This window comes from Sceloporus occidentalis, unplaced genomic scaffold (assembly GCF_023333645.1).
Source record: "Sceloporus occidentalis isolate IW3139 unplaced genomic scaffold, rSceOcc1.0.p SCAF_18, whole genome shotgun sequence".
NCBI lineage: Eukaryota > Metazoa > Chordata > Lepidosauria > Squamata > Phrynosomatidae > Sceloporus > Sceloporus occidentalis.
In genome coordinates this window covers 2,213,804-2,238,242 of record NW_028316998.1, presented here as the reverse complement: position 1 = coordinate 2,238,242, position 24,439 = coordinate 2,213,804, and the positions used below count along the sequence as shown (strand labels likewise).

Genomic DNA, 24,439 nt, shown 5'->3' with positions numbered 1-24,439 from the left:
ATAGTATATCACATTAAAACAAGGACATATGACAACATTTGTCAGAACTTGGCACAAAGAAGACTGGATGAAGAGGTGAAATCATTCATATACTTATTTATACATCATTCACATAATTTAAATACTTAAGCATTTTGCCTGATGCACATACAAGAAAATAATTCTAGCATTAGTTTTCAGTTTTCATATAATATTCACAGTTAGGCATTTATAATTTTTTAAAGGTTAATTTGTTCCAGATGGTGACAGTATAAAAGTAATTAAAAACTGACTGTGAGCATGGTAGTTTTTCACCTGTATCAATATTGTTCAACTAGACAAAAGTATAAGTAGATAAGTAGACACTAGTAGACATGCAACCATAAGGACCATAAGTCCCGAAGAATCAAAATTATAAAGAAGGAGTTTAACTCCTCTCCCCTCTTGACTAACAGGAAAAAGCTTGGCTCGAGCCAATGCTGGCTTGTCCAGCTATATGATTTACTTTTTAAAAAGTAATGCTCACAAGCTGGAGAAATATTATTCACATTAGGTCAGTGGCCAATCTAGGATGATGGTTTTTTTTCTTTGAACTACAAGAATTAGATTTCACAGACCTTGGAAAACAAGTATAGTCATACATGATAGATGAATTACTGTACATATTACAGTTTATGTTAAACCTCAGCTTTAACAATGCTATTTTATTAGATAAACATGGATTCTTAAGAATGGCAAGCAAATGTCAAACGTACAAAGATTATTTGTCTTTTATTGTTTGGGTTTTGACTTTGAAATAATTATTTTTCACATTGTTTACTAGTCCACTGCCTTTCAAACTATGACATTATTTAACAAACTCTTAACTTGTCACGGATCTGGATAGCCCGACCGACTACTTCCGCTGACTTGTGCTCCCTTAACCAGGGACAACACACTATTTCCCCGGTTGCCCAGTCACTAGCCGAGACTCAGTGTAGGGTGTTTTCCATACACAGGGCTGGATTTATCCAGCAAATCACACATTAGCATAAAACAAGATATTGGGATACAAACCACTCCCTTAATCTGCCTCCCAGAGACAACAGGGGCAGTAAAGGGATTAACAATACAATAGGGTCCCTACCTCCACTATCTATTACTGGCCGAAATCAGTTCCAGGAATTGGCCCGTGTAAAGGTCTGTAGTGGTGAAACTGGGGGACAATATAGTAGTGCATCATGGGGTAGGGGGAGCCTGACATAAAACTGAAACAATGGTGGTCACTCCAGAGGTAATCCCCTCAGCAAGTGATGAGATGATATCCTGCTCGGGGTAGACACAGAAGTCTTTACAAAGTCAGGGCCCATAGTCAACATAGAGGAGGCTGTCAGGCCTCTCCAGTGGCCCCAGTAATGGAGAGTTCCGTCACATTAATAAAATTGCATTAAACACACACTCCGCTTTAAGGACAGTGTTGCAGCCAATACCGTTTATGTACGCTTGATTGGTGAGATCAGACACACAACTGCATGATGCCTGCACGTCAGTTCGTCTTATAAGCGTCTTTCCTGTCTTATGAGCGTTTCATGTTTTGTGGTGGAAACGATCTGACAATTGCAGTGCACTACATGCATTAAAAAAGCTAAAAGGGTAGTGCTTAACTTTAAGTACATGTTCGTCCTCATCACTTGGCTGTTAATGCTTAGGATGATTGAAGATTAGACATTCATTCCATAAATACTTGAATTGGTCTCAACAGTTTAAGCAGAAGACGCATAATATTTTTAAATATTTATACAAGTACCTCCAAGAAATGTAAAAGGATCTATGTGCTTGGAATAGTTATGTAAGATTCTGCATGAATTGTGGTTCTGTAACCCTTAACTTCTGGAATGAGACCAAAATACTGAAAAAAGTGCTAAAAGCTGCATTGACATATAGTGTACTCCAATAAATAAATATGTAACCAATTAATGTTTTAATTAGACTAATAAACATGTATATGAGCAACTGCAGATCATGGTCTTTTTTTTTTAAAAAGTAGCTTTTATTTAAAGAAACAAAATATAATCAAAAGAACCAAAATACTGACAAAGTATCACGCCTGCTATAAAATATGTAAGGAGTCATAGCTTCTTCACACAGTAAGATCTGGTCTTTATAGCTTATAGCTTTCTCAGTAAATGTTATTTTTATTTATACAGGTCCAACACAAATTTATCTGAATTATGAATATTCATTTCTCCTGAGCCGAAGCTGTTGGATTTATCTTATTTCTTATAGAATCCTGCATGATTTTTAAAGTTGAATTCTATATTTTTGGGAGATCCTTTTATTAAGCATACCTCATATTCCTGAAAGAAAGCTACGTTACATTGCTGCTGGCTTTACTATTTATTTGGATCAGCAAACATGAAATTCATGAACGCTGTAAAACACATTCCGTATAGTAAATGTTGTAAACCAGGCTATATGCTACATGTGGTTTTCTTGTATCTCAATACAAGGCTAAGTTAAATAATTCTGAAATTCTTTTTTTTTTTTTTTTTGCTGAAAGTAACAGAACACGGATAATTAGAATTCTCAGATTATACAATATAACATGATTAAGACATGAAAGCTGAGAACTTGCAAAATTTTACATTTTATTACAATGCTTAAAAAAGAAATACAAATGCATGAGAACTTCGTTTGCAAGCAAGACATTTATTATCAGTCAATTGGTTGAATAAAAAAAAAGTGAAAGCATTCATGCTCAGGAAAAAGTGTATTTTGTATGTAATTATATAGTTAAAGAAATATAAACTTATATATGAAGAATCATTAACTACAAATATGTTGATGTTTTCTGTAAGAACCTTAATCTGTCAATGCTAAAACAATCGATACAATGGGGTTTCCACCTTCTAAACTATACAAAAAGGTACCAGATCACCCCAATACATGGTCACTTAGTGTTGGCCCCTGTTCTCTGCTATCTATGTTAACGAAAGGTATGCATATTCAATGCATAAAAATGTAAAGATAGACACATAGCTCATATGGAAAGCACGGCATCTCAAATTGAATAGATATACCTTCAAACGTGCCCCTAAAAGTTGGTCTCATCAGCCTTCTGAGGCCCTGATGAAAATCATCACTGTTACAATATACCAGAAAAAATATCTTTGTAAATAAATGTATTTTTTTAATCCCCACTGACATATACCAGAGTATTTAACATTATTTCCTGCAAAATGAACATCTATTAAAGTAAAAATTGAGAAATGTGTATATTTTAAGGCTATGATTTTTGTGTAACACAAGTGAAGTCATATACGCTGTACTGGTCCAAAATATATTATTATGGCCATGGACCCATAAATTCTATATTTAGACAAATTACTGAAAATACCACCTCTAACAACCTAAGTGTTTCCATGTTCTTTATTTTAAAATCCACAACAAAGAATCTTTATCGTAACATTAACATAGTCATTTTATTGCAATGAGATGGGTACTTAACCATCAGAGGTTAACAGATGTGGTTAAACATGCTTCACGTATATTTAAACATTGATAGACTACAAAAAAATGAAATGACAACTTGGGATCAACCTTATTGTCCAAGACATTCCACCTCATCCATTTCATAGGCACCTGAATACAGGCCGTTTAGAAAGAAATACACTGAGGTTATTTCTGAGCAATAAAACACCCAGAGTACCACTTACAACGGATCATCAGCATACAGCAACCATGTGGATTATTAATAAAACACCTGAGAGGTAGCCAGATACATATCACTGTGTGTATCAGATAACCATTATTTTTAACACGTCTGTTTAGCCCCATCTTTATTTGCTTATAAACAATTCAAAATCTATAACATCTGTCTGGAAATGATCTAGGACCTCTCTTTGAATTTATCTAAAACTAAGGGTGGCATATAAACATTTTGGGCTTTCTAAAGACCTAGTCTTTAGTTGGTCCAGAAATTGGTTTATATGGCCATAGCATATCCTCAAAGAATAAAGTCCTTGCTGCCCTACCCATCAAAACTATGACACGAGTCCTGTTTGCGTAGAAATGATGACTGTGCATGCAATCTTCATTAACGCTAACCACACTGCTTGGTGTGGAGAACCCACTCATAGGGCTTATCACCTAATATGGAAGTTAACAGGTCCCCACCCTTGTTTGGGTTGGATTGCCCCCCAGTTTACAAGACTTATGTTTACGTTTTACTTTGCCCTATTTCTAAAAAACAAATATGGCACAGAAGATTGGAGTCCAACTCAGCCGCAGGAAATCACAGTGAAGCGCTTTGAAATGCAAGACATGTTGTGAAGAACAATGCCAAGAAGGAAGACCAACACACATGCAACCAGAATCACAGTGCAGACTCCAGACCAGGTAGAGCTTTTAACCACCCCTCTTCTTTCGTGTTCTTCTTCCAACATATCTTGTTGAAGGCTACTTTGCAATGGATGCTGTTCCATTGGCATTGCCACAACAGTGACTGGCTTTTGTTGATTTCCTGGTAGAAGCCGACATCCAATGTCACCTGGCAGCAATGCTCTTTCCTTGCTGACAGGCAGTGGCCACATGTAGCACCCATTACTAGGCAATTTAATGAACACTGGTGTATTTTCTGAAGTGTGAGGAATCGCAATCACAGCAACAACATCAGGGTCATCTGGAAGCTGAGACACAGAATATCCTGGTGGCAATTTTGTAACGCCTCTGCACCAAGGACATCTAAGGTCTTTTTGGCTAGCTCTCATTTGCTGCAGGCAGATGGAACAGCATGTATGTTTACAATCAAGCAGTTTTGGCCTTCTTCGAGGGCTGTAATAATTGAAACAAATTTGACATTCCAGTAGAGAATCTTGTGAAAGTGTCTCCATTCTCAGGTCAATCAAAGTTGTAAGGCTGTTTGGATACTCAGATAAGATTATCAGGGCTGTGGTAGAAAGCTGTAGTACCTAACTTTTTGCGGTATGGGATTATTTCAATAGTTGAGATGTACATCCAGGTAAGGTCTATAAAAAAAAATAAAATGAAAAAAAACCTGTTAGTTTCACATTCATACAGAAACATAGCGAAATCTACATTAAGAACTAAAAAGAAAATATAATCAAAATGAGAAAGTGCTTATAAAGTCCAACTTTATAATTCCCAGTTTAAGATTTATACAAAAAAAATATTTTAATGATGTTTTCCTGTGGCATTTATTCTCTATTTCTTTGAGATATCGGATCGTTAAAAAATGAAAAATTCCTCAAAATCGAAGACTTGAACTCTCTCTACTTTTTTTTACGGTCATTGACCATGCCAAAATATTCTCTACGTTAATTAGCTGGTTGAATAGATATACAGGGAAAAGATTTCTTAAACATGTTGTATAGTATGTGTTCTAAAACAAAACACAAAATAATTCACTGAAACAGCTGGAAAAAAAGTAACAAGGAACAAATCGAAAAGACAAAAAGCAGATTTCTATTGATTGCGATAATAGGTTAGATTTGCAAGTTAAAAAAAAACAAAAAAAACAAAACATTTTTGTGTGCAAAAAATCTATAAATAGTAGGATGTTGATCAACTGGAATACACACAGGACTTTTATTTTGTGAACAAAATAGTTGAAATAATCTAGTTGGGTTTTTTTTGGGGGGGGTGTTGTGTCTTATTAATAAGAAAAAGGTATTTATTTTGAATCCGACAAAATAAATATGATTAAATCAAACTATGATTATTTCAAATTGAAAGTTGGTTACCAGTTTTCACAGCACATTAATACATTAAATGTACTTTGCTACATGCAAAGTATTTTTGCATGTAGCTCTACAACATTTGTTAGCACTAGTTGTTTGCACCAAAAGAAAAAATAAATAAAAATGAAGGATATATGTTTCTGTGTCTTTTACTTGAGTGAATGTGTTATGTGCTCTAGCAAATCATTTATTATACACTAAGACATTACATTTATATATATTGCACAAGCAGATTATGTAGCACTGTTACAATCAGTGGGATAGTTTACACACCAAAAAAATGGTACAAAAGGAGAAGAGGGTCCTGCTCTTGCAAGCTAACAATCTAGTCAGTGGTAGAGGGGGGAGTGAATCAGTTTAAGAGACCTGCTTGGATGGGGATGAGTTCATAGGGTCTGGATGATCTGTTGAAGTTGATCATTCAGATGACTTGATTAGGATGATGGCCGCGTATTAGGAAAAAAGGTTGTACACTTCTCGAAATAGGTGGGTTTTCAGAAAGCTTTTGAAGTTCAGGGAAGACAGGGAAGGGAATTTCACAGAAGGTGTGCAGCAGGAGTGAAATCCTGAATATGGGAGTGAGAAGAGGTAATGACAGAGAAGGCAGATACCAGATTTTGAACCAGTGATGTATGTCTAAAAAAAAAAATTAAAAAAAAATAAAAAAATACATGGGTTTTAAAAACTGTATTTAAGATAAAAGAATAAATACCGTATTTGCTATAAGACGACCCTGATTATAAGACGACCCCCCAAAATCTAAATATTAATTTAGGAAAAAAACAAAAAGTCTGAATATAAGACTACCCTATAGGAAAAAAAGTTTTACTAGTAAATATTAATTCATGTAAACAATTTTTTCATATTTAATAAAAGCTATGATTGAGAAAAATATATATTTTTTAATTTCCTTTTATTTGCCAACCTGCCCCCCCAGTTATGCACATCTGCCCCCAGAAATGCTTTATACCCCCTATTTGCCACTCTGCCCCATGATGTCCCTTTTAACCCCCTATATGCCACTCTGCCTCCAGAAATGCCTTATACCCTCCTATATGCCACTCTGCCCCATGATATGCCTTTTAACCCCCTATATGCCAGAGTGGCATATAGGGGGTTAAAAGGCATTTCTGGAGGTATATATAACTGCTAACAGCAATCACACTCCTATCAAGCCAAGGCAACTAGTACATGCTGGAACCTGGGGATGATGGGAGTGTGAGTACAGCCTCCCTATGCCATGCTACCACCCCCCCTTACACATCCATGCTATCACACACACACACTCATTCACAAACATTTAAATACTCATTCATTCCATTAATCACACATACTTCACACATTAATCACAAAAACCCTCCCCCACCCCCTTACCTAAACTGCAGCTCTCTCACTCTAAGACTTCTGCAGGGGCCGGCTGTGCGAGCAACTTCTCTGGCCCCGCCCCCAGAGGAAGGAGGGGGGAGGCAGAATTATGTGACACTCTGCTAGCTTCCTGTTCTCCTGCTGCTAGAAGAGACGCTGCTCGCGACCAAAGCACCGGTAAGCAGCATGGCCCCAGCGGACATTTTTTTTTAGGTCTAATTAGAAGACGACCTCGTTTATAAGACGAGGGGTATTTTTCAGAGCATTTGCTCTGAAAAAAACCTCGTCTTATAATCAAGCAAATACGGTAATACATTGGGAAATCAATATAGCCATAATGTCAAGCATGTGAAACATTCATTCAATAAAAAAAAATTGGCATAACTTAATTTAATCTTGGTTCATGCACGTCAGTTAGTTGCAAACTCTTCAATTTGTATTTTTGTGTCAGTATCTGGACATGTTAGTGTGAGTGTCTGGGTGTGTATGTCTTACTGTGTTAGTGTTAAATTTCTAATTGTGTGAGTGACTGGATGTATGTGTTAGTGTGTAGTGAGTACAATATTAAAGTTAATTATCTTAAAATATGAACAAAAATACAAATAGAAGAGTTTGCAGCTAACTGACATGCATCAACCAAGATCAAATTTAGTTATGACAATTTTTTTTATTGAATGAATGTTTCACATGCTTGACATTATGGCTATATTGATTTCACACTAACAAAACAAGACACACTAACACACACAGACACTCACACTAACACATACACTCACTTTTACCCAAATACACATGACTGACACTTGCACAACTAGACCTTCAACACTAACACATGCACACCCAGAAACTCAGTGACACCAGTAGATGTTGAACACTAACACACACTGACTTGCGCACATCCAGACACTCACGTTAATGTTCCCAGACACTCACACCAACGCACACATCCAGATACTAACACAACTAGACACACTAACACACACAGGCGCTCACTAACATAACCAGACACTCAAACTAACACAACCTCTGACAAACATGCACATTAACAAACTCAGACACAAGACATACACACTCTTACTTAGACATACATACACTAACGTACCCATACACAAAGGCTAACATACCTGGACACACACTAACTTACTCTAACATACCCAGGCACACACAAAAAAAAAAACAAAAAACGTACACATATACCCAGATACACACACATACTGAGACACACAAATACTCAGACACGTTACTCACTTACCCTATCTTCAGCGAGCTACTGCACTACTGTCATGGGGTCACACAGCGCAATGACCCTTTTTGAAGTTTGAGGGTCATTGCGTTGTGTGACCCCCGACTTGTGAAACATGCTTCTGGCATCCTGTCCATGGGTGTGGACTCAAAATATAGAGAACACAGCCAATAACATGCTTGTATTATTTTCTGGGGTGACAAAAACAATTTCTTTCACTTCAAAGCTAGTGTTTCTAATTCTGTAGAGTCAAAAAGTATAAGGCAACAGGACAGTTCGATGACAGTCTCTTCATGCATATATATCTTTTATAAGCAAATCTAGAGGTCACTGGACCTTAAGTGGAATCTATTATACCAAGTCTAATTTATTTCCTAATGAATAATTCAGTACACATTGCAATGGAATACATATTTAATTAGACCTGCTCTTGTAGCATCAAGGTTTACTTCTTACTTCCATAACTGTTTTTCACCCTTGAAAAAAATATACCCTCCAAATTCTTTAACTGTTTCTCATCGTCAAGCAATTATGATTATCAACTAAAATAAAGAAATGTAAAATAGATTAACATAACTCATTTGGAGAGTGAGTAGTGCTAAACATTTTTAAGCATGTATGATAGATCAGATATTTTGTTGTTTTGGAAGTGGATATGCACTTTAACAATTAGCCTACCGCCAACCTATGGCTCTTCTGACCTATGTACACATACTGCTTGTGAACCTGCCAGAGGGGGATGGGCGCAATTACTGCAGCCTGTTTCCAATACTATTTACCTTTCTTCCTAACTGCACTTCTGTGAAGACAGACCTTCCAGACTTGTTGACCTAGAACCTGATGTTTGTATATAAACCTGCAACATGTAACTTGACTCTCAACTTACTTTTTTTTGCCTATTTATCATTATAAAATACCTGATCTTTGTAGTTTTTGACCACTTGTTACATGAAACTTGAGTTTCATTACAATGTCATGCTGACACTAATTCCCTATGGGGCTGCTGCTCCTCATTTGGCCCATCCCAGTGAGTAGCGAATTATATAACTGAGGTCACATTTTTTTTTTTAGGACAAACCTCCTAAGATTTCTTTAAACTATTTACATACCAGATATTTAGTTTACGGTGCGTGTAACAGTTAGGAACACATCCATCAGATTTTAACTTTTTAGTCGTCATACCCTACAGTCTTTAAACAAAATGCTTCTATCGCCCTATTCCTTAACATTAGACCTGCCACTTTTCCACAAATACTATGAATCATCTTACCTAGTGGCATTTACAGATTGCAAACAAAAACTTATGTACTAAACCCCACCTTGTAGATACCATGAGTACACAATCGTAACCTCCTGTCCTCAGGAACGTGATTATTCCACCCAATTATTTTTTTCTTCTTTGTTACATTATCTGTTGATTACCAAGAACAAACAAATACATTTACTGTTTGGAAGATGAGAGTAAGCATTAGTAAAACTGTTTGCAGTAAAAATTTGTAAAGTGCTTTAAGTGCACAAGGTTAAAATTCCATTGTTTCCCTGGACACACAAAAAAAAATTAAAAAAAAAAATGTTTTTTTGTTTTTCTTCTTCTTTCGCAAAACCTTATATACATAGTCAGGAACTATATGGCAGCCTGAAGCTCCCTCTCTTTGCTTGAAAGAGGTTAAACCTTAGTAGGCAAAAAAGAGGCATGAGCTTGGCAGGAAGCAATTGCCCAGGGATTTGGGACCCAAGGTCCTAGGGAAACAGCACAACTTCCTGAAAACCTATGAATTTTACCACTACAGATCTCACAGTAAACCAATAGTCATTTAAGGTCATGGTTATATTTTACACATGTGAAAGGGTTTTGCGTTTGTAAACCATGCTCACATACCACTTCATTTGTTACCTTACCCCAAGCACCAAACCATTTCAGTTTGTAGAACAATAGAAAACAGAATATCTCAACAAACTCATTTCCTGCAAGGTTCAAACATACCACCTGTTGGGCTGACCCCCGGTGTGTAGATTTCAAGTGAGGTTAAGGCTTTAAAATGATTGAGATTGCAAACTTTTCAACTAAAATAAACCTGACATAAATAAAGCACAAAAATGGCTATTTATTGTCCTTTAGTGTGGCCGGACGCTGCAAAAGCATAAGTGTGTGGCAACGTGGGTCCACCAGATGGCATCACATACATCATTTATAAGCCACTGGTCTTAAAGCGCCAGAGCCGATTTGAATTTTCAATCTGTTCCTGTTTGCCAACAGGCCATGAGGCAGTTTTCTGAGATGTTTATAATAAAATATTTCTGCCACGAAGCTCAGCTTCCTTTGATCCATTTCAGCATTAATCTAAACCACCTCCTATTTATAAATGAGCTGACATTAAGGAAAGCAGAGGTCAGTTATTTGCTCATATAACACCTTCTCAAGACAGGAGAGACATATTAAGACATTTTTATTACAAATATATAAAAAAACAACTGCAATATTACGAATGTTAAGGCATACTGGCAGTTGTTATGGTCCATGGAGTAATGTCAAGTTTATTGCACTTTGGGCAAATAAGCTTTGGAATATATGTCATTGTATTATTTCCCTGCAACCTTTGTTTCAAACAAGAAACACGGAAATTTTTCGTTTATGTGGCAAAAACATTTGTATCTGCTTTTGTGTCACATGACAACTAAGCGTCCGCAGCAAAATATTAATGAAAAGGTCAAACATTGCCTGCACAAAGAGGAAAGTGACCCAGGGAAGCAGTGCCTTACCTGGAAACTCGGGGTCAAACCCGGATAGTTGCCAGGTACAAACAGTAGGATATGTTGGGATTATGGGATCAGCTTCAATACCAATATAGTGTGCCCCATTGACCCACTACCAAAGCAGGTACACACAAGAAGTCACTTTATTAAAGCATAGCCTGAGGTCCTTGAGATCATATAGCCTCTGGTATGATAAGTAAACCTACAATTAAATCAAATGTTGATGTTAAAAATAAGCATAAAACTATTAGAAGAACTTTTTCTTCTTTTTATATTTTTATTTAATTCTAGTGCAGCTTTTTGATTATGAGGTGTTCTGTGTGCCAGAGAATAAGTCCCTGTAGTCTATATCTCCTGATACTAATTAGATGCCTCTGGAGAGATCTTGAACATGGATTCATAACATACTGAATATACTTTATATGCCCGCATTCCTGGAATCAGAAGACAACATTTTTCCCAGATATGCGAACACTGCAAATGGAAAACAGATTCACAGCAACTTCAACCCAAATAGAGAAATTTCCATCAATTTCCTATCCAGAAAATAAAAAGATGAAAAATATAGATAACCAGAAGAGGTAAAGAGAATGCTTTTTGTTTTTGTGTATTTCTTTGTAAGACATCAGTCTATACATTACACAATCCAGCCCTAAACTAGAAGACATCTGAGATTGTGATTAGAATGTGCTCAGAGACCACTTCATTTACTAGATAATCCTTACGTTCTACAAATCATTTCAGATTACAAATCTGGAATAAATACTCGGGGTGTAGGAGTTGCAAAGGACCTAGATCATCATGCCAACAAACATGTATATACCGATAAAGACAATCTCAGGACTGAATTCACATGCATTGTAAGCGCGTCCAATACATCACCCCATTGTGGTGGAGTTTAATATAGAGGTTGTCTGTGTGCCACTGCCAGGCTTTGTAGCTCTGCAGGATTTCATACAAACTATCTTTAATTTACAAAAGCTGCCATATAAGCAAATGTGATACATTCATAGGGAAATATATTAAGTGAAAAAGGTTACGAGAAGCGGCCAGTGCAAAGGATCAGTACCGCACAGTACTGTACCGTGAATGGAGGAATTACGTTTCTATGTATTAGACACCCCAGGTCTCTGCCACCTGTGGTGAAAGAAGAAATACATATAGGTTCTGCATTATTTGCGCAAGGCACTAAATACCTACGTGTTTTACAGTATATAGTCTGCTAGACGAGATTAACATGCAGCTCCTGCGTGTCTAGTCCAGGTGTCAAACTCTAGTCCTTGAGGGCCACAGGCAGACCAGGAATTATGTGTTTTGTTGCCTTAAAGGAATAGTTTAATAAATGTTTTGATCGAGATCAAGGAGACCTGTGTTCAAGGTGGGATATCCAAAACTACGGCCTTTTTTGTGACCTGGAGTTGTACACCACTGGTCTGAGTAACACTTAACCAGAATTTATCCTTTCTGTGCATCTCTTTTTGGGTGTTTTCCCTTTCTGTACAAGCATTTTAAGACTTATCTCGTTCTCTTTCTGATGTGTTTTAGGTTGCTTTGTAACTAGGCCACTAGACTGGACAGCCCCCGGCATGAATGTTGCTGACTTCCTGCTCCGTGTATTTCCTCTATTTGGTAAACACCCCGAAGTTGACATTATTTTCCACATGTAATACATTCCATTCCCACTGCCTCGGGGGAGAGGTGGGGTACAACAATTTAGTGTTTCTTTTTTTTCTTGGCTCTAGCAGGCAAAAGGGAGGATTTGTTTCAAACAATTTGAAATGGAGATTTTCGTTTAATGATCAGTACTAGAACTTGCAGAAGATTTTTTGTAAGGCTGGGTTTTAACCTTTGCTCAGTACCGAATCTGGTGTAAAAATGGATTAACTATACACATCCACTTGGACGTTGACTTGTTTTAATAATCTATATTGACACATTGTCATTCGTACTAATCTTGTACTCTGAGCATAAAGTCAATATATATATATATATATATATATATATATATATATATATAAAATAATAAAGAGTGTTAAAACCTACCAGAACAAACTTTGTTACAGCAAACAAAACAAACAAAGCACTTCATTGTTGCCATTTTTATTAAAAAACTAACTTTATTTTGTTTTGGTGACATTCACTTGTGAGATTTTCTATGTAGGTCAGCAAATTGTACTCAACAATAGCTCCAGTGTAAATTTACTTTGATCTACACCTATCTCAGATAAATAAAGCTATATTGCTGCAAATGGTGACCCACTTAACAGCCTAGCATTAACTCCAGATTATTTGAGGAGGAGAATGCAGCTGGCAACAATAGAATTAATTTACATTTACCAAGGGTTTTCATGGTTTTTGTTTTTGATTTCTTTTGGTATGCGAATTTGTCACTGAAGAATGGACGTTAAAGTGATTTTTAAGTATTTATGTTAATATGCATTCATTTGCTGAAAGAAAAAAAAAAAAAACACTTACCTTTAGGAGAAGCTGAAGCACCACAGCTGCAGCTCACCAGCCATACAGTGGTACAATTTTTGCACTAGTTTTGGCTGCTGGAAGTTGGCAGGAAAACAGGATTGCTTTCTGTGCAAGCAAGGAATGGTCTCACTTGGGCCCCTCAAACTCTCATGACAGTGCGTGGGGGGGGCAGAGAACAAATACAAATGCATGGTAAAGGGGTCACTTAGATATCATATGCATTAAAGTAAATATAATGGCTTGAATGTCATTCTTGAGTGAAGAATAAAATGTATGTATATATAAAAACATCAATACCTGGATTCACTGAAATATTATTACTGATTTCTGAGTTATGTGGTCTATAATAATATATATATGAGAAAATTGATTATTTAGTGAACAGGCTGAAATTGAGTTCCCGTGTTTAAGCATGTCCAGTGAGGAAAAACACGCATCCATCAGTGATGCATGCTCCAGCAGGCTAAATGAGACAATAAATTGTGCTTTGCAAAACAATGGAACACTAATGGCTTAGTAGTATGTATGGTTTAGGAGGACCGATCTGATGTCTAGCTAATTATTGGATTATGAGCATTCTTAACTGAAATAACCTCTGTAGGAAACACTCAAAGTTCTTGTATAATGACAGGGAAAGCTACCACAGCTGACCTTGCAAAACTAATTGCAGATTTTGCCATTCATCTTACATTAGTGATGCACCCCGGAAATAATCCCCACAATCAACCAGCACATACAGTTGATGACCTAAAAAAAAAAAAGTGATCCCAGCTTGACGAACGCTAAAAGTGTATTTTTAACAATCTATACCAGCAAAGTCTCCTTTTCTATAAAGACATATTTCTTATAGCAATAAATCCCTCTAATAGCTAAAACAGAATAGACATAATCATATAATAAATGTTATCAACACAAAAAAAACAGAAAACAAAGAATAATATGCAACTATACCAGCTAACCACACTGCACCCATACATGAAAAAAACATTTTATTCCCCAAAACTGTAGGGTTAAAGAAAAGTGGACCATAGGGGCATTTTGTCAGTCCAAGACTACCAAATACATTTAATAATAATATCCCCAAACATGTACATGGTTGCAACAACAGGAAGAATAACCACAAAAACTCCCATAATATGGTAAAGCAATATTGAGCAAGAAACAGACGACAGGCACAGAATTTAAGAGACTGGCAGCTTTAACACAGGGGGTGAAACAAACAAATGTTCTCATCTCCCATTAAAGTGCATGGAAGACTTTCCCTAGGCTGATTGTGTTATTGTATCACACACACACACCACAATAGCAGAATGCCATATGATCAGCATTCATTCACAAACAAAAGCCATCCGGATGTATTTTGGCAATAAGATGTACACAGAACAAGCCTGTATATTTTTTACTCTAACCAAGAAAATCCCTGCTGAATTCTTCAACCATGAGATCATACAAACCCTCCTTCGTTTTTTTTCCCCCTATGATAGACCCCATATGGAAACAGTGACATTCCAACAAGCCATACTCAGCAACTGGAAAACGTATACAAGCCCCCTATTAATTTTTAACAAAGAATGAGACTATTTGTCTATTTCAAACAAATATTTATTTAAAAAAAACATCATCCTGAAATGGCTGGATTTAGCTGCCTGCTTACGATTGCCCCCTTGATTTATAGCAAACATTACCTGGATGTGTCAGTAGCTGCTGCTTGGCAGTGCCTGCATGATGATATCAGCTGGTAGTGCAGGCAGGAGGCGACAAGCAGGAAGCCAGGGAGGGCTAGTATACGCTTTGTTCTGCCTGCAGTGAATCACAGGCAGACAGCAAGCCCAATCACAACATCCACCTCCAAGCAAGTAAATATTCCTTGATCTGGTATACCCTCCCTTCTGGGGTGTGTAAGCAGACCACCCATCGGCACAAACGATCCTGTTCACCCCTAAATGCAACAAGCACTGGCAGGGAAGTGGCATCTGCTTTCACTATGCAGTGAAAAGAGTTACATTGCCTTCCCCTTTCTTCTAAAGCATACCTTACCATATCCTAACTGCGGAAATCAGATGAGCAGAAGAGGAGATACCCAAACGTACAAATAGCTTCGCTAGGAATGCCATGGGCTGTTATCATAGCGGATTTTAGGTAAAAAGAGTAAAAATGCCAGTGAATGAAAATACAGGCAAGCTACCCTCCAAGGGAAAATGTATTATTGTATTACCTCGACTTTGACAAGTACTTTTTATTAATTGTTGTGAAAGGTATCTTGAAACACAAGATGGCCAAAAAAAAAAGCATTCCAGAGCTTGGCTCACTCCAGCTGCAGGGGACTGCAATTCCCACAATGCTCAGCCACGGCACAGGGGTTGTGCACCGATGCCCATGCCCTTTCCAGATGTGCGGGTAATTATTACAGCACTGATCAGATCTGCAGAAGGAACAGGCGAGTGTGAGTATATGATCAGGAACACACACACGGGCTAGTGATCAGAACAGACCAACAACGAGGCTAACACCAATCCTGCCCTGTTTTAGGGTATTAGGAGGAGGATGGACAAACTGGTGCAGCACAACAAGCTGGAAAGCAGCACAATTGCTCCAACACCCCCAGCCAAACTCTGGGCTTCAGATCGCCTGCATAATACAGCACTTTACACGCAGGGCTGCTGATTCGGATTATTAGAGGAGCGATGGTTGTTAGAAAGCACTCACCTGATTGTGAAATAACACCCTCAAGCCCAGCACTATGGCAGGCTCCTTGCACCGAGCTCCCTGCACTAAGCTCCTCTTGCTCTGGGTTGTGTCTGCCTGGGCTGGTCCCGTCTTCGCTCGCTACAGATTATGTAGAGGAAAGGGGTGTTGCTTTTTTGTTGGTTTTGTTTTGCAAACTTACAGAGTAAAACCAGTAAAGAGAAGTGTATTCAGAACCAGATCGTGTCCCCCCAACCCTCCTCCTGCCTGCTCGCCACAGCTGCACTTCTACATATCGTCTGATGACTTGCTTGACAAGCTGCTTACCGGTATTTTAAGGTTATGGATGTTCGTAACGAGGAAGCAAAGCATGTTCTGCGCCACACCCTAATATGTGCTAGTAACCCTTTATTAGCCTTGCATGCACTTAACATAGGCTTAAAACAAAAGACAGTTATGGTGGGTCATACAGAATTCTCCACTATATAATTAGCTGCTTTTCTCTTACCAGTACTATGGTGGATGAGATCTGGCATTTGAAAATGGGACACTTATGAATCCTACAGGCAGCAATTATCAAAGACTGGCCTGCAGTATGGACAATTCAAAATTGCCAGATTAAATGGCTTTCCTGGCAACTTTAGAAGAATTTCGGTATGCCTGCTTTTCACAGCTGGGTACTTGTATGTGTAGAGAAGGAAATAGATAAGGGAGAATAGCAATTAGAATCGCCAATCTGGTTTTCGCTCCACAGCCACTTTTTCCAGTGGTTATTTGCCCAGAGCCATCTCGGAGGGAAACCTGTTAAACCTACCATCTATTTAGACAGGACCGGGTGAGCAATTATTTCTTAGAAGTAAAGCTTCAAGATCTTAGCATTTATTGTTCCAGAAAGGGCCGGTCAAACCTGGAATGGACCAGACAGCCATTTGTGAACAATGTGAATTTGTGTGTATAAGTGAGTGTTAGCATGAACATGTGTGTGCAAGTCTGAGCATGAATGTATATTTGTAAGTGAGTGTTAGCATGAATGTGTAATTGTGTGAGAGGGACTGTGTGTTAGCTTGAGTATGTGTGTTAGTACGTGTTGCAGTGAGTGTGTAAGTTTGTGTAAATATTGGTGCCAGTGCATATCAATTACCAGGGGGCTGATGGGACCATTTGGCTTTACCTGCCCAACAGGACAAAAAAGCACCAGCCCTCCCCAGTATGTGTATTTTTAAAGATGGTTCTTATGCAAGGCCTTTAGGCTGCCAAGAGAGGTAATGTCAGACCACTGCGCAACCTTTTTTAAATTGCATAGATCTGGTATATTTCATTGTCTGGTTTCAACTAGCTATGCAAATATAGTAGCAAGCAAGTTTTCTGTTGCACATAAAAATAATATAAGTGCTCAACGAATGTTTGTAAAATTGGTAGATTTCAGGGGTTAAGCAGGACTACCAGCTTGTTATTAAAGTGGTCAGTGGTGGCTTAATGTAACCATTATGTAGGGCAGGGGTTCTCAAACTGCGGCCCTCCAGCTGCTGCAGGACTACATCTCCCATACTCCTCAGCCAGCCCCTTAGCTGAAGGAGCATTATGGGAGATGTAGTCCTGCAGCAGCTGGAGGGCCGCAGTTTGAGAACCCCTGATGTAGGGTGTCACACATATATCAATGTGAAAAAGTAAAGCAATCAGCAGAGACATTCTATTGAAAACTGCCAGGGGATCCTTTATGTGCTCCTTTTTATGAGGTCCATTTTGAACAAAGGTCTTTGACCTCCTGCAATTGTTTGCCAAATGTTTTCGGATTCTATATTATTCGGCCTCTATTTTGGGCTTTGGGCACCATGGACTGAGTGATGCACTGAACTGCACCTTTTTGCTACTTTGCATAAGAATTAGTGAATTCTCTCTTAAATGCCTTGTTACTCTTGTGGCAGTATGCGGAATTCCAGGTATAACACACAATAAAGCGTAAGGCAGTGATCCAACATCTTTAAATCAGACCAGCAGAGAGGGCAATTGCTCTCTGCCACTTTACCAGCCCTTCCCTTGTTTCACATGACTCGGATAGAACCATACCTGGAGATTGCCGGGTGAACCACCGGTTCTCCGTGTCGCCCCGCTACCCGACCATTTTCCCTTTAAAAGGGAGTGTTCCCCTCCCACTGACATCAGTGGACAGTCCTGGCCGCGTCCCGCAAGGGAAGTCTCCAGGTAGCCGGAGATCAGTAGTTCCCGGGTATGGCTAGAACTCGTTCTTACTGCCATGTAAATAATTTTATCCCAAGCACCACTGGAGCATCAGAGTGTTTGACGTTGTTGGCCAGTGGCCCACCAAGCATTTGCCCAGTGTGCCAGATGGTCAGTCAGGCCTGATTGCAAGGGTTACAGGGGATAACATAAATATGGATCATAGGCCTCATCCTAGGCTCTCTTGTGTTCTTTAAATGGGCATGATACTTAATAACCATCAAACCACAGTACCTTTTGTTGTTTAGTTTTTAATCATTTTATGTTTGGTAAGAGCGTGCATGTCAGTATGTAAAACAAGTGGCGCAAGCATTTAGAGGTGTTAAAAGCACATTCTGTTTATGGTAAAACACAATTTTACCTGTCACAACATGTATAAATGTACTCCTGTATGTGTGCGTGTGGGGGGGGGAATTAATCATCTGACCTGACATGCAGTAATTCCTATGATTTAAATGGTTGTAGATGAAATTGTGATGAAAGCATAAAAAGTCTCTTTTTTTGTAAGTTTTATTTTTAATGACAAATGGTCTTTGTTTGGTAACCATCTAATCAAGCATTATTTCTGCATAGAGCACATAGTTTACCATATTATTTCATTTGTCCAAATCGGAACAGCTTATCCTCTAATCAGGCACACCCACTGTAAGGACAGGAGAGACCCAGTAGGGTCTGTCTAGAGCAGGGGCGTCCAACATGCGGCCCACGTGAAATCGGCAGCCAGGATCACAAGAGCCCTGCTGCTTACTTGTGGGAGGGGCTATTCTCTGCTCCAGTCCTGCCTCCTCTGTGGGGAGAACGAGGGAGGCCGCGCCCCCTGCTGAAGTCTGTGAGCGGCATCGAGAGCTGTAGAGCAGGTAAGGGGGTGGGGTGGGGTGGGGTGGGGTGTGTGAATGAGTATGTCTGATTGAGGGAATGAATCTGTGAATGAATGAATGTGTGTGTGTGTGTGTGATAGCATGGATGTGTAAGTGCTGGAACCTAGGCATGATGGAACTATGATTTCTGTTAGCAATCACACTCCTATCATGCCAAGTCAGCCAGTACATGCTGAAACCTGGCTAGCTGCCCCCCTTGTGTATTGATGCTGCCAGCAGTATGGGGTCTGCACTTACAGCCACCCAGTGGCGTCGCCAGAGGGGGCCATGCCCCCCCCCTACATTATGATGTGCCCCCCCCAATTGAAACGCTATACCATTGACCCGGTGTGCCCGAACACTAAGCTCCAATTGCAGCCGATGCGGCTGACAGTTTCAAAGCGGCTCTAAAACTGCCTCCGCTGGCTGCTTAATGGATTGCCGGCATGCCAATCACTGACTGAGGCTCTTCGTCCCGCCCCTTTGAAGGGGGCGGGCTCTTAGGGAACAGTTGCTTGTCACTGCCTGACAGGGAGAAGAGCAGTCTGCTGTGTTACGGTGGAAGAATGAAGGCCAGCAAAAAAAGTATTTTATTTTAAATAAATAGTGGAGGTGACAGGAGGGACATTAACAAGGGGGGGCTGCATTAGGAAAATTAAATAATACAAAAAGATGGTGGCTGGGGACATAATTACACATCAGGGTGGTTAGAAGGATGTCACATATATCAATACACAAACGGGGGGGGGGGGGTTAATACACATTGGTATAGGGGCCATTATATTAACCAGTACAAGTGGTTGGTGCATCAATACACAAGGGAGGGGGGCTGGCTGGGGGCATCAAATAAATCAATACACAAGGGAGGGGGCTGGCTGGGGGCATCAAATAAATCAATACACAAGGGAGGGTGGGCTGGCTGGGGGCATCAAATAAATCAATACACAAGGGAGGGGGGGCTGGCTGGGGGCATCAAATAAATCAATACACAAGGGTGTATTGCAAAAATGCACAAAGGGGGGTGGCTGGGGGGGGCACAAATACACAAGGGTCAATACACACAAACAGCAAAGCAATGTGGAAGGCATTTTATATGGTTATCCCATCCTGATGTGGGGGTCCATGTGGCAGCAGAGCCTGTCCTGGTGTATGTGTTTGGGTGTCAGTGTGGCAGAGCCTGTCCTGATATGTGTTTGGTCATCTGTTTCCTGGCACTTTACTTGCTGTAGAGGGTTAAATAGAACTTTGTAATTTTTATTTATCCAGATTTTGTGGTCACTTCAGAGGACAAAACTTTCTAGGCCTAGAAATCAGAGGAAAAGTAAAGGTTTTGTGTTATTTCAATCTGAATATATTATTAAAAGTTAGATGTTGGTTCAGAGTTTGTGAAACTCAATTCTTGATTTCATTATACAGGACGCTATTCCCCTTTGGTTTCACAGGCCTTCACAGACCAAGTGGTACTCAGCTTAGTTATATGCAGCTGTATGCATTGTGTTATCTGTGATGAGGTGTTCATTTGGTGACGCAGCGCTAAGATGGTTGTGATGCATTAATGGCTAAAAGTTTTGTTGAAGTTTCCATTATGTATAATCTCCTTAATTTATTTGGGCCTTTTAACTTTTTTGATTTCTGGGATTTTAATAATGTGATAAAAAATAATGATTTATAGTTGTTTGGATGTCAAATAGTGTGTCAAATTCTGTTGATCTGTATCTGCTATGTTTCCATACATTATTTATGTATACCTGCAAATACAGGTTTTTTTTTTTATCTCATTCAGTTGCATGTGCTGTTTCCATGTGTTGTTTATTTGATCTATACCTGAACTACAGGGTGTAAGTAAAAGAGCGGTATGGTTTAGTGAATGAGGGGACAAAGGGACTCTGGGGATGATTACAGGGGAGAGGACCTCTCAATGTCACGGTGCAGTCAGAAGGAGGGAACACTGCACTGACTCTCACAGTCTTCCCCTGATCTGCAGTCAGTGTGGCAAATATATTGGCAGCAGGGTCTAATATTAATATATATTGGCTGCAGGGGCTAATATTAATATATATCGGAAGCTTGGACTAATATTAATATTAGCCCCTGCTGCCGATATATATAAATATATATTGGCTGCAGGGCCTATTATCAATAAATATTGGCTGCAGGGGCTAATATTTATATATATTGGCTGCAGGGACTAATAATATATATCGGCAGTAGGGGCTAATATTAATATATGTTGGCAGCAGGGTATAATTTCTATGTATATCGGCAGCAGGGTATAATATAAGTATGTATCCGCAGCAGGGGCTAATATTAATATATATCCGCAGCAGGGGTTAATATTAATATATATCGGAAGCAAGGTGTAATATTTCTATATATCTGCAGCAGGGTCTAATATTTATATATATTGTCAGCAGGGGCTAATATTAACCCCTTAACGACAATTGCCGGTCCTGGCACGACACGGAAAAGCATGTGCTTTACGACAATTGACGTGCCAGGACCGGCACGTCTTTAAACGGGTGCAGAAAGCAATCTGTTTTCGCTTTCTGCACCCAAAAAACGTTGCTGAATGCCTCGACCTCGAGGCATTCAGCAACGCCGCTATCGGAACGAAGGGGCCATCTCTGGCCCCTCCACGGGGCGTCAACATCCGCCATACTTTGTATGGCGGCGGACGCCCGTATTAAAAGCGTTTAAACTTAACTAAACTTAAATGGTGTCGCTGGAATGCCTCGATCAGGAGGCATCCAGCGACACCAAACACTTACCTTTCGATGGGCTGTGACCGCTCCGGAGAGCGGTCACAGCCGCAGCTGCCGATGATCTTCGCCATCAAGCAAGATGGCCGCTGCCCTGTAACAGGAACAAACAAATTTTAAAAGTTCGCTAGACGGTCCAGACCATCTAGAGAACTTTGGCTCCACTTGCAGGTTGAATACAGGTACTGCATTCACCATGCAAGTCAATGGAAGCCAGCTTTCTAATCACAGTGTGATTAGTAAAAATAAATTAAAAAATAAAATAAAATTTATAATAATTAGAAAAAAAATAGTAAAAAACTAGTAAAATGTAAAAATCATTTCCCACTGATGTCACTATCAGGGGAACCTCCAAGTTGAAAAAAAATGTTAAACATTTTTTTTTAAAAAGACAAAAAAAATATATATATATATAAAAAATATATTTTTGTGAGCAAGTCCTAAAATTAGCATATTAGCTTAAAACAATTCTCGCATGGAAAGAGTTAAAATACTGGCATATTAAATGCCCGTGGGGTGTCTACTTTTAAAAAAGGTATGATTTGATGGGGTAAATTGAATTGGCCAGGTTCAACAACGTCCCAATTAACACCGGGGGAAGGATGGCCACACACCTAATTTCCAATTAGAAAAATGCACACGTACCAAATGTGGCCTTTTAGTTCCCACAAAAATGACACACCCATGCATGTGGGATATCACTGCACTCAGGAGATGTTGCTGAACACATTATGGGGTGTCGTGTGACAGCGGCATATACCAGGAGCTGTAAATTCATACATAAAGTAGGTGTGTGTGGGAAAAATACACACACAAAAATACTACTGCAAACTTTGAAAACATGCTGGTGGTAAAATGTGTGCATGCAAAGAGTTAAAATACCAGCATTTAAAATACCCTGTGGTGTCTAGTTTTGAAAAATATATGGTTTTGTTGGGCACACTGAAATGGCCCGGCTCAAAGATGTACCAAATAGGGCATGGGCAGTGGATCCCCAAATGCCAAAGTTCAACATTGAAAAATGCGCATGCCCCAAATGTGGCCCTTTTGCCCCCAAACGGCCAGACAAAATCATTCATGTGAGGTATCGCTGTACTCAGGAGATATTGGGGTGTTTTGTGATAGTGACATAAACGAGAACCTTTTAATTCATACCTGAAGTAAAATGTGTGTGACAAAACAAATGCAAAAAAATGACTACCACAAAGTTTGACAAAAACTGGTGGTAGATATGGTGCATGGAAAGAGTTAAAATACTAGCATTTGGAATACCCTGGGCTGTCTAGTTTTCAAAAATATATGATTTGATGGGGTAAATTGCATTGGCCGGGTTCAAAGATACCCGAAATGGCACATGAGGGGAAGAATTACCAGATTTGGAAAAAATGGCTTTGAAATAGCAAAACGCTACCTGTACTTATTGCCCCATAATGGGTAGAAAAAAGCAAAAAAACATAAAAACATTGGGTATTTCTAAACTCAGGACAAATAGTAGAATCCATTTAGCAGATTTTTTCATTACCTTTTATAGATGAGTAAAAGATTTTTCAACTAAAAGTCATTTTTTTCTAAATTTTTCACCATATTTTATACTTTTTTTAGTAGTAAATAATATGATACAATCAAAACAATGTCATCTAAAGAAAGCCCTTCTTGTCCTGAAAAAAACAATATCTAATGTGTGTGGGTTCAGTAAACGGGAAAGAAGAAAATTACAACTAAACACGAGCAGCGCAGAAATGTTAAAACGGCCATTGTCACGAAGGGTACAAAAAGTAAAATCAGCCTTTGTCACGAAGGGGTTAAAGAATGAAAAATAACTGTCACTTTAGCTGTCATATTTTAATCACAGTCTTTACTTCAAAGAGATAAGTGCATATTATGTAGTTAAAAATGCACGTCTAACGTGTGTGTGTGTGTGTATGTATATATATATATATATATATATATATGTGTATATGTACCGTTTTATAATTGGCCCCCCTACTTTGGTCCCTGGCCCCCCATGTGCCCCCCCTAAATATGAAAGCTGGAGACGCCACTGCAGCCACCCTGTACCAGCACGTATTGGCTGACTTGGGATGATAGGAGTGTGATTGCTAGCAGCAATCTGCTAACAGTAATCACAGTCCCATCATGCCTAGGTTCAAGCATTTACTGGTTGCCTGGGTATAAAAAGAGTGTGTTTGCTGTTAGCAATCACACTCCTATCATGCCAAGTCAGCCAGTACATGCTGAAACCTGGCTAGCTGCCCCCCTTGTGTATTGATGCTGCCAGCAGTATGGGGTCTGCACTTACAGCCACCCTGTACCAGCACGTATTGGCTGACTTGGGATGATAGG

General features: G+C 39.0%; 1 protein-coding gene across 1 annotated transcript; it reads right to left on the bottom strand.

Moving 5' to 3' along the window:
• Nucleotides 1-4,238: 4,238 nt before the first annotated feature.
• LOC149302545 (E3 ubiquitin-protein ligase rnf152-B) lies at nt 4,239-4,850 on the bottom strand. The gene has a single exon (XM_089482362.1). It carries the CDS (start codon nt 4,848-4,850, stop codon nt 4,239-4,241), a length of 612 nt encoding a protein of 203 aa, XP_089338488.1.
• Between the last annotated feature and the right edge of the window lie 19,589 nt (nt 4,851-24,439).